Source organism: Tachysurus fulvidraco, chromosome 11 (genome assembly GCF_022655615.1).
Source record: "Tachysurus fulvidraco isolate hzauxx_2018 chromosome 11, HZAU_PFXX_2.0, whole genome shotgun sequence".
NCBI lineage: Eukaryota > Metazoa > Chordata > Actinopteri > Siluriformes > Bagridae > Tachysurus > Tachysurus fulvidraco.
Window position 1 is genome coordinate 6,299,386 of NC_062528.1, and position 12,118 is coordinate 6,311,503.

At 39.6% G+C, this 12,118-nt stretch overlaps 1 protein-coding gene across 14 annotated transcripts in view; it reads right to left on the reverse strand.

The window, feature by feature from the left end:
• phldb1b (pleckstrin homology-like domain, family B, member 1b) overlaps window positions 1–12,118 on the reverse strand; it is a 77,098-nt gene that overhangs the window by 24,594 nt on the left and 40,386 nt on the right. For 11 of the 14 annotated variants that reach the window (XM_047820685.1, XM_047820684.1, XM_047820689.1 and 8 more), the window contains 6 exons: window positions 8,893–9,102; window positions 7,822–7,962; window positions 7,468–7,605; window positions 4,841–4,969; window positions 3,477–3,632; window positions 2,800–2,910 (listed from right to left, as the gene is read on the reverse strand). In XM_047820685.1, the coding sequence (XP_047676641.1) occupies window positions 2,800–2,910; window positions 3,477–3,632; window positions 4,841–4,969; window positions 7,468–7,605; window positions 7,822–7,962; window positions 8,893–9,102 (885 nt within the window). The remainder of the gene's footprint in view (window positions 1–2,799; window positions 2,911–3,476; window positions 3,633–4,840; window positions 4,970–7,467; window positions 7,606–7,821; window positions 7,963–8,892; window positions 9,103–12,118) is intronic. The other 3 variants (XM_047820690.1, XM_047820697.1, XM_047820695.1) reach the window with 1 other exon arrangement.

A 12,118-nucleotide genomic window follows, 5' to 3' on the forward strand; every position in this document is an offset into this window, starting at 1 on the left:
TTTTTGCTTTAAGTCCGACCGACTTGCCGGTTGTAAATTTGCGTTATAAGACCAACCTTTTTTTGTTACTCTTCAAACAACTAATACAAAAGCAATAAAAATATTAATTATATTTTAGTAAGTATTGTTAATATATAAATTGCCTAGGTCTACATACAAACGAAAGCTACGTTCTTTCTTTTAAATAGAAACCCGCTCGCTTCGTCTCATACTCTCATTCACTGTCAGAGTCAACGGTTCCTGCTTGGTAATGATGGCTGCGGCTGCAGTAAACAAAATGTTCGCGGTCACCGTTCAAAGTCATACAGGTTCAGGCACCATAATACATCTAAAAAAAAAATTATTAAAACAGCTCGACACCGCTTTAACTTGGCATGTAGTTCTGTCAAAACTGTGCCCAGCATCAAAATGAGGTTTGCAATGATGCGCCCGAAGGCACGAGTTGAGACAGTCAGTGATGTCACGATATGCTAATTTGTTTAAATTCATACCAACGTAATCACCAATGTGTGTATATATATACCAATGTGTGTATATATATATATACACACACACACACAGAGCCGGATTAAATAAATGGACTACACTAGGCAGGCTGCATTTTTTGGGCCCCCCTCCATCGATGTTATTTATGAATTGAAATCTGAAACTTACCAAAGTTACTAATAAAAGTTAATTCACATTTTACATAGCCCAGTCTTTAGTTACAAATTGGTTATGTTGTATATTAAACAGTCTATCAGACTATTTTTTGATATTCATTATTTACACGTCATTACACGGGCGCCACAGTGTCTTCTGCCGCATCTTCCTCCGCGTCTTCCGCCGCATCTTCCACCGCGTTCACAGCTGTCAGACGGCTGCCCGACAGAAACTTTTGCAAAGCCCCCCGCTGTCTCTTCTTTTGTTCTTTTCCATTTTTTTTTCTTTTCACGTTTTGCCGCACCCGAAAGCATCTTCAAGGTCAGCCTACTACTCAAAACACACCTGCCTGCTATATTTGTTGCCCCGCTCTGACATCTGACCGCCGCTGACGTCTCCTCGGACTTAACTGGCTGGCACCTCTATATAAATACAGTCTATGGTTTAAATAAACATCGTCACTATTTTTATTTAATTAATAAATAATGAAATAAATTGTAGATAGGACATTTGTACATTTTATTTTTATTATAATTTATTTTTTTATACATATATTTTTTTGTCCCCCTGTCTGGGCCCCATCCCGCCAATCGGGCCCTAGGCACGTGCCTAGTTTGCCTTTGCGTTAATCCGGCTCTGTATATACATATATATATATATATATATATATATATATATATATATATATATATATATATATATATAGACAGACCTACCTACCCTTTTTTTTTTTTTTTTTTTTACTGTTACTGCAAACCAAAATATTTGTAAGGATGGCCTTAATATGTAAATTTTATGTGGATGTTATCGGAACGTACCACAAAAGCAGCTTTGAAGCAGTATACTTTACTGTGCACAACATGCTAATAATGTATCGTTAAAGGACAGACCACAAGAGAGTTTTCTCTAGCCTCAGAGTTTCCTCCTGCACATTCCAGTTAGAATTAAATTGTTCAGAACTCACTAGTGATCAGATAAGAAGAGCATTAGTGAGAGAAGAAGCCAAGGGTGACTAGGTGCTACCACCCCCATGATTCTCTGTGGGGATGAAGTTATCATGGTGCTGTACAGTGTTTAATTAGGAGATATCAGCCAAAACCAAAAAGTCCATTTTTGTTCTAATATTGGCCACCATATGGCTTGTCACTCATCCATAAAGCCCAGCTTGGTGAGGTATGCAGGCTATGATTATACAGTGAATTGTGAGTGAACGTATGAGCTGTGAATCTTTACCAGCTCGTTAGGATTTGGTAAAGTTAGCCTCAGCACATTCCTTGTTTCTCTGACTAAGGTTAGTCACTGAATTTTGGTGGACAGTTTTCTTTTTATTCAGGGCTGTTCTTGTGCCATATTCTATTCTTCCCATGATTTGATAATTGAATGAACTACTGTAGGTGTTGCCGGACATTCCAGATTTTGGATTAGATTTTTTTTTTTAATAACCAATCCCTGCTTTGATTACGAGTCCATGGACCTACATGATGCTGTTTGTTTAGCTATTAGATTTGAGAGTTTATTTTCATATGTACAGGAAATAGTCAGTTACACTATCAGGAAATTCTAACTTTGCAGCAACCTCTGACATAATTTAAACAGGATACAGGAAAACAAAAAATTCTGTCTTTTAATAAACTCTGAGGCCTTCAGGCTGTATTTAGATTGAGATCACATGACACTTTATTGCCACACAGGTGAACGTTATTCAGCTAATTATGTAACTCCTGGTTGCACCAGAACCATTTTAGTAGGTACACAGCAAAGGGGCTGAATACTTACGCAATCGCAACTATAGTATTTTTTATTTGTAAATAATTGTATAAAGTATATTGTTTCCCCCCACTTTAATATTACGTGCTATTTTAGTGAATACCTAGGCAAGGCACTGTAATTAACACTGTTAATGTGTGTGTGTATGTGTGTGTGTGTGTGTGTGTGTGTGTGTGTGTGTGTGTGTGTGTGTGTGTCTTGGATGATATATGAATGAAATATGCATGAGGTGCTGTGTGTATTATAGTGTGTAACGTGCACTTGTTTGGTTTGGGGGGTTAAGTCTGCTGTATTAAGCTGTTGTAGATGATACATGACCCACAGTATACAGTGATTATGCTATGCTTTGCTATAGACTCTGAATGGAACACTAATAAACTCATTGTGTACCTTCTGAAGCAGCTGCAGGGTGACGCTCCTGTCCTTAGCCAGCTTTTCACACTCCTGTGCAGCCTGCAGGCCCAGCTGATTGGCCTGTTTCTCTAGCGCTGCAACCTTGTCCTACAAACATCAGACCATTATGTTAGTCAGTGTGCACGTACACACGTTCAGAAAGACATACTGTACAAACCAAATATATACATTTTCTTATATATAATATATTATATAAGTAAATTAACACCTATCAAGACTAAAGCTTTATGGATTGGTGTTTATTTTCACATAATCAACCAATTGACATTTTCCGTCTTTGATTCACTATATTTGGCCCATTTTGACAGACAACTGTACATACACAAATACATGTGTACACACACACACACACACACACACACACACACACACACACAGTATATATACATAGCAGAAAATGTATGTATATACATATCAAAGTTTTTACTTTACATATGCATGAATAGAATGTTAATATAAACATACACACACACACACACACACACACACACACACACACACACACACACATATATATATAAGCAAGTGACAACTTAAAGAACATGCCAATGACAATATTTTCTATTGATTTAAAGAAACAAATTAAAAAGAGAAAACAGCTAAGTTTCCTGACCAAGATCCACTATTGAAATAAAAACCAAAGTGCTGTGCACCTTTCTCTTGGCCACGCTGCTTTGATACTGAGCTTTCTCTTGCATTAGCTGTTGTGAAATTGTCTCCCGCTCCTCCTCCAGACTGCTCTCCTTCTCCAGCTGCTGAAACTCCAGGTCCTCAAACTGCTTCGTCTCAGCCTCCAGGGTCTCTGCTTCCTACAGAATGTAGACATGTATACACAAACAATCATGTCAACCACACGGTCAGAGAGAAGCGTCAGACAGGCAGGCAGGCGGCTCCAGCCATGCTCCTCAGCGGGACAAGCGCAAGAGCACACGGTACTGTGGCTTAGGAGCGCAGCTGCTGCACACAAAACATGAAAAGCTGCTGGGCTTTCGATTTATTCATGATCGTATAATTCCTTTAGTGTTATCGGATCGTATACTCCTTACAGTGCTATAAAATGGCTCTAAGAGTGAATTGAGTGAATTCGTATTTTATTGTTCATACGCTGATGCTGATCTTGTCTATACTTTACCTATAGTGACCCTGACTCATGCTTTCACAGAGAGTCACTGTACTATATAACCAAACTCCTTTTGACATGAGCAAGCCTGAGGGCAAAGAGTTTGTGTCGGTGTTGATTTCTCTGACCAGCCTGCAGGACTATTCTTTTGCAGTAAAAAGAATAAATACATTTATACCAAGCAGATGTGTACTGACTGCTGAGAGCCTTCTGAAATACTGAATAACAAAACAAAACATCATGTTATTTTCTCATGATCCCGATACCGATGCAAGCGTGTGGAAGGCATAGCGACGGAAATCGCCGTCACTGTTAATCTCTAATTACTATTAATATATTAGTAGAATGTTAAGGGTTAATGGGTTTCACTGAGGAAAATAAATAAATAAAAACATGCATTCACACAGGAGACTCCAAGAAGAAAAACTGCAGAACGGAGCAGACGTGCAGAGCTATAACGAACAGAGCTGATTTTCTTACCCAGAATTCACCACACAGCCCTTAGACCCCATTTGACACACCTTCTCGCTGTACATTTACCCATGTAGTTGAAATGAAGTAAATGAAAGATTGACGAGACAGCAAAGGAATAGTTTCACAAAAAAATAATAATAACAGGGCTAAAAATCAGCGCAAGCCAACAGCGTCTTGCGTGATTTTTTGTTTTGTAAAACTGTTCCTTACAAAGTGGCATTGCTTTCGTTATACATAGCGACATCATGCATACCAACATCTACCATCTGCTGGACCAAAGTGAAGTGGTGATGTGGTTTGTTTGTGTGTGTGTGTGTGTGTGTGTGTGTGTGTGCATTCAGATATGTTGTGTTTGATTGTTGAGGCTGCGCAGAGTTTCTGATGGTCCTGGTACAGTTAGAGACCCGGCAGGATGAGACTGACCCTTTTGAGTTGCTCCTGCAACTGCTCCCTTAGAGACTCAGGGCAGTTATGCAGCTGGCTCTTCAGCTCATTGTAGCCATCCTGAAGCCTCTCCAGGGCTTCCCGCTGGCTGTCAACGTTCGCCCTCTCCTAGAAAGAGAACAAAACACCATCCGTGGGGAAGACAGAGAGAAACAGAGAGAGAGAGACAGAGAAAGAGAAAACACACTGCTCAAATCCACGCCATGCACAAGCGTCTGTGGTTAGAGGACATGACAGTCCAGGAGAACAAAAAAAGATGTGGCTTTCTACTTTTATTACAGCATCCATACTTACTTAAAAAAAAAAAAAAATCCCTCAAGATGTACGGTATGAATAAAACACACTAATTAGTACATCTATTTACACAACAGTCTGCCAAAGACCTTTAAAAGGGCAGAACAGGCTTCAGTTCTCTAGAATTTAACCACGTTTGGCCTGAAAGGACTTTTCGTTTCTTGTAAGACATCTGCAATTTCATGGTTAGCACTTTCTTCCTTTCATCCCATAAAGGTTTATAAAAACTGTATCATTAATATTTTGGAAAACACTACATTTAGTCCTTTAAATAATTCTAGGCTGCACAGAAATACACATTCTTCACCTTCATGCGGTTCCAGATCAGTGAAACATGCCATGCCACATTGTCAAACGTAACATAAACCATGTTTTGTCTTATTATTTCTGTGCACTTGAGTGAAACGCCAAAAAAAATCAGATCCTCTCAGGTGATACTGCAACAAGACAAAAGTCACATTTGACAGAGCACTCGATTCAGTCCAGATAAATCTAGTGAACTGCAGAAAGCTCAATGTTTAGGATTTGCTGTTTTTGCTGAAGAAGCCGTTTAGGAACGACTGTTAAACTCGATCATCAGCCATCGCATAGCAGCAACATTTTCCAAGTTACTAAGAGTTTAATCTAGAATTTCATTAAACTGGTGGCCAGGATAAACCCTTGTAACACACATATACAAAACCAGGCATCAATGACTTATTATTTCAAGTCTGACACTATATATATAGTCTCCAGCAAATATTTAGTAGATATAGAATTTTCATTTATTTATTCATTTATGCCACTATTCACCCACTAGTCAGTTCTGCACTGTTATATAAAATCTACCAACCAGGGACACTGAATGCTGCATGTTTCCATTAGGACATGTGAATCCAGCCAAGAGTATTTTCTGTAGATTATAAACCACTCAGAAAAAAGCGCCATCTGTCTTCTTCCACATATACAAGCTCACAGACACTCACGACTAACTAGTGTTGTCGTGACTGACAGAAGTCCGTCCTGCCCAGAGCACATGGGGATTTTCCCTCACTTGTCCCCTGGACATAGATGGCTGGGGAATCTCTAGGATTTAGCATCTCCTGGTGATAAAATGAACGCCTTTCTCTTGCTACTCATGAAAGCCTTCATGTTTCTTAATTGTTTTCTATTTACATTAGGCATCAAGTCCTAGTTATCCAACTTAAGAAAGGTTAAATTGTGTAGAAAAATAAATAGTATAAAAATTGAGCATTCAAAAGTCAGACCAACCCTCTAACAACTTTTAACAGCTTAAGCAGTTATCATCCCAGCACCTCATAACAAAACCCCTCACACACTCAATCACACACCCAAACACACACTCAATCACACACACTCAATCACACACACACTCAAACACAACATTAAGAAATTCCCAGACCAGATGCCCTCAGGAAAGCTCAGCTCTGGCTTGTATGCACTCAGACTGATTTCCGGTTAAAGCCCCTGAGCTGATCCTCGAGTCTGAGAGAAGCCAGCAAGAAGAGACACGGCAACACAAAGAAAAACAGAAACGAGTGTAGACGGATGCACCAGGAAGATTAGAGGTTAATGGAGTTTGGTTAGTGAAGCCAAGTAGATGACTTGATGAAAATCGAATAGATATACTTATTTATAACAATCAATTTAAACTACTAACAAAATAATTCCACCAAATAGGAAAGGCGTTTTCATTTGGATAAAACTGTATTCCCATGGTATTTTTTACCGGTGGATGGCAAAGGTCACCAGAAAGTACCTGGAGTGGCAAATATGGAGAATAATAAGATTTTAGAGTTAAAAACCGAGAGGACTGTTCTGTCCAGGGAGGCATACCTGTATCTCTGTCTCTATCACACACACACCTCTAGAAAAACAGAGCAGTCTCATGACTCCAAAACCCCAAATCTATCGAGTAATTAATAGTCAACAATATACTTTTTAGATGATCAGTATTGTTGTTTTGTGAGATTATATATAGATATCACAAAACAACAATACTATATATAGTATTGTTGTTTTGTGATTATATATATATATATATATATATACACACACACATATACACACACACTATCTATCTATCTATCTATATATATCTATATACATATATATACACATTATATATATATATACTATATATATATATATATATATATATATATATATATATAGTATTGTTGTTTTGTGATATTATATTATATATATCACAAAACAACAATACTATATATATATGCATGTGTGTGTGTGTGTGTGTGTGTGTGTGTGTGTGTGTGTGTGTGTGTGTGTGTGTGTGTGTGTGTGGGTTCTACCTTGTCTTTTTCCCTCTGGAAGGTGCTGTCCAGTTCATTGACTTTGTGCTGCAGCTGGGTGATGACATCAGTCTCAGTCTCAATCTGGCCAAGTTCTGCCTCCCTCTCACCCTGTAGCAAGGCCCTTTCCATCTCCGCCTACACACACACACACACACACACACACCTCATCTCAGCTGTGTTTCACATACCCCTCTCTCTTAAACTCTTTTCCGTAGGTACGGATTTCCTTTGTGTATATAAACCGCATTTGTCCGGCAATTTGTGTGTGTTTGTATGTGTGTTGTCAAGGATGTTGTCAAGGATATTTGAATGTGTGCTTCAAGTGTTTTTGAGCCTCTGCGTGTCTCACACCTCCTGTTTGTTCTCCTGTAGCTGCTGTTCCAGCTCCATGAGCCGAGTCTTCAGCTCATCAACCCTCGCCAGCACTCGCACCCGTTCCTCCTCCAGATAACTCAGTTCCAGTCTCGTCCCACTGCCTGATGTCTCTTCCAGCTACACACACACACACTTATATGTGGACAGGTTTTCAAATGCATTTAACATATAGTCAGAGCTTCAAATACAAAACAGCACTCATGTAATCCTACTGTGGAATTTAGCACATACACCAGTATGCAGTTAGTCATCTTTATACAACAGAACTATTGAATTCTCACATCTCAGATAATTTCTGTAACCATAATTTCTGACAATAATGATATCCATTATAGAAATAACAGGTTTATATGAATGTGTTCATGCTAATATGTTATCATTTAAATAGTAACAGCTCATTTACATGGACCTGTATCTCCACATAAACAGAAACAAACACTGTTGATTTGAATTGCTGTATTTGTTGATAAGATAAAGGCTTCTGCCCTGGAAGTGGGAAAATAAACTGCGAGAACCTGAGGGGAAGCATTTTGATCAGGAAAATTCCCAATGCCCAATCAAGAGAATTCCCAATGCCCCATCAAAAGAATTCCAAACCAGGACAACACCCAATGACCAATCAAATGAATGCCAAATGCCCCCCCCAGGACAATCCCCAATGCCCCACCGGGACAATCCCCAATGCCCCACCGGGACAATCCCCAATGCCCCACCGGGACAATCCCCAATGCCCCACCGGGACAATCCCCAATGCCCCACCAGGACCATCCCCAATGCCCCACCAGTACAATCCCCAATGCCCCACCAGGACAATCCCCAATGCCCCACCAGGACAATCCCTAATGACCTACCAGGACAATTCCCCATGCTCATTTAAAAGAATGCCAAGTCAAAAGAATTCCCAATACTCAATCAAGGGAATGCCAAGTCAAGAGAATTCCCAATGCTAACATTTGATACAGTATACTTAAAGGTGTGTTAAAGGTATTGCATTGTATTACTAAAAAAAAAAAAAAAAAACCTCTGTACAGAAGGAGAAGCCCTTACCTGTGTGTTGTCTCCATTCTGCAGGCTGTTTGGCGTCCTCCTGTCCTGGTGTGTACTCTCTGTACTGCTACACTCCTCTCTCAGATTCTCCTCATCACTCTCCCTCTGTCTCTGTATCATAGTGGGCCTGGGGAGACCCATCACGCTCGGCCCGTCGTTCTTATTGTACTCGGCACAGAGGTTCAGGATGGTCTCTAGTCGCTGCCGTTCCTGAAAAAAAGGAGCAGGAATTAAACTATGCTGAATAGGCGAAACTGAGTCGAACATTAGCAATAACAAACACTCCATCCATGCCATACTGGCCAAACCGCTAAGCTGGTTCTCCAGGAGACTACAGAAGCATCACTATAACAGAGAAAGGTACAAAAGTTCATTCTTGAATGTTGCTCTCTGACTCAGCAACACGGTTAGAGGACAAGGTAGACACTCGACACAATGTCAGGGCAATAATCAGTATTTGATTGACATCATTTTCATACACATCAAAGCATTTCGAGGACACCGGCCATTGTGCTATGCAGATGTAAGTGGAGTCATTCTGGAGAACTACTTCATTCAGAATAGTAATATTTATTGCAATACTTTGTATTGTAGTGTAGAGACCTCTCACTAATAAATAAATAAATAAATAAATAAATAAATTCTGCTCTCCAGATCTGCCTGATCCAAACTGATGCCATACTTCCGCTTGGGAGGTAACACATGGACGGTCTACTGTACAGTAGATGGAAGGTACCACTCAGAAATCATGAAAATGACTGAAAAAGGACTGCAATTGAAACAAAAGAGTTTTGCACTCAATAGTCCATCACTAAACAGTTAACTTCAACAAGATCGACTTTATGTTTTAATTAGTAGAAATATCATGCGTACACGACTACACGTTTGATCATAAAGACCATAAAGTGAAATAATTTATAATCGCACTCTCTGATGTCGCCCAGATGAGATTGGCTTCCCTTTATGAGCCTGGTTCCTCTCAAGGTTCTTTCCTCACATCGTCTCAGTGATTTTTCTTACCAACCTCACAACTGGCTTGCTGATTAGGGAAAAACAAACATTTTAAATTTATACCTTAAATTTATTTAAACATTACATATTAATACATTCCTGTAAAGTAAATTTTTTTGACAAATGTCCACTGTTAAAAGCATTGTTCATTCATTCATTTCCTACCGCTTATCCGAACTTGAGGCATCATCGGGCATCAAGGCAGGATACACCCTGAACAGAGTGCCAACCCATCGCAGGGCACACACACACTCTCATTCACTCACGCAATCACACACTACGGACAATTTCCCAGAGATGCCAAATCAACCCACCATGCATGTCTTTGGACCGGGGAGGAAACCGGAGTACCCGGAGGAAACCCCCGAGGCACGGGGAGAACATGCAAACTCCACACACACAAGGCGGAGGCGGGAGTCGAACCCCCAACCCTGGAGGTGTGAGGCAAATGTGCTAACCACTAAGCCACCATGCCCCCTTGTTAAAAACACTACACTAAATAAAATTGAACGGTTGTCCTGCCTTTAATAAGATTTTTGATTTAGAAGAGAGAAAACAACCGTTTAATTTCCTCTGGGAATCATGAGTAAGACAAAGCAGTGACATAGATATGGCAAGAGCAGAAAGAAAAGGAAATGATGCTGTATATATATCTGCTCTTATCAGACCTGGGCCTTCAGAACCTGATCCTGAAGAGAGACGCTCTAAGAACACGAGCGGTTAAAGGAGCAGTAAGCTGAGCAGTGTGTTGAGCAGTGTGTTTCCTTCTTCAGTGCTGACAAACACACTTCTCATGTGCTAATGGAGCAGCATGGCTCCAATCTCCTACTGCTCTGGCTCTTAGAAGTGTCTTGGCTCAGCAGGACAGCTGTCTCTATGTATCTCTCAGGCCCACCTTGAAGGGCAGCAGCAGTGACATTTCAACACGGCAATACATTACACTTACTTACAGTCCAAACTGCATGCAGATAAACTGGGAAGAGTGGGTTTTTTTTCTTGTAATGTATCTTTGTGTCCCAATTTTTCTAAACTATTTACAATCCCTCTAGGATTCGATGATTTTGCAATTGCAGAGATTAACACGTAATTAACGCTAGCGAGATTATTATTTTTCAAAATGACTTCACAGATTTTGGCCAAGACACACAGTGTGACATCACAACACACATTCAGGCTTTTTTAATTCACAAACAAAGCATGTCTTCACTGGTAGTGGTTCGAAAGACGACTATTGGTGCTAACAATCTCCTGAATTCAAGTGTTTTCCAGCAATATTCTGCAAGTTGTGTTAACAATTATAAAGCTGAAGCAAAATCATAAATGACAAAAAAAAAAAAAAATCTAGGTGAAATCCTGAAGGAACTCATTTATTTATGTTTGTTTGTTTGTTTGTTTGTTTGTTTAAATAATTCATTAGGTATAATTCCTAATTAATTTGGATTAATTGGGCAAACAGACTTCATTTCCACCATTCCACATAATTGACCGATTCAAATGTCTGAAGTCACCTGAGTTACTTAAAGAACGTTAACATATAAAGAATTTGTTTTCCCTCTAAAACAGGGCACACGTTTAATAATCACTGCAACTGCACTGAACTCTGTTAATGCACAAAGCTAAAATCATGATGAAAAGAAGATAAATATTTGGTGCTGGAAGTTCTTGATCACGCTTCATTCTTCGTATAAAGCTCAAAGCTGGGTTGAGCTTCTGCTGCACTGTGATCTTGCGTGATGAAGCTTCTCCAAACCCTCCATTAGTTAAACCTGTAATCTGCAGCCCACAAGCCCTACAGCTACAGAGCTCTCAGCTGAAACACCCCCGACCCTTCAGAAGCTGCAAGGATCAAGGATTTCCTTGATGTTTGGTGGGCAGGTCCAAAAAAAAAAAAACCTAAAAAAAAAGGTTTAACACCGAGATCATTTTCAAACTAAAGATCAGCTTAAACATGTTTAAACACCCTGTTTTTCTGTTAAGTTTCTGTTTTAATGTGATTTTATCTGGAGGAATTTTTATTTTTTTACTATGTCAAATCGACGCCTCCTCCCCCGAATCTGACTCAAATGTCTTTCTGAGAAAATTGTATGTCTGACTGCCAGTATCCTGTAATCCCTCTGTTCCGAAGCTTTTGGAATGCATTACTGTGTTTCAGACTAAATTAGGGAGGATATACAATCAACTGGCAAGTTCCTCGTCTAAACACATCTGCCCCTGC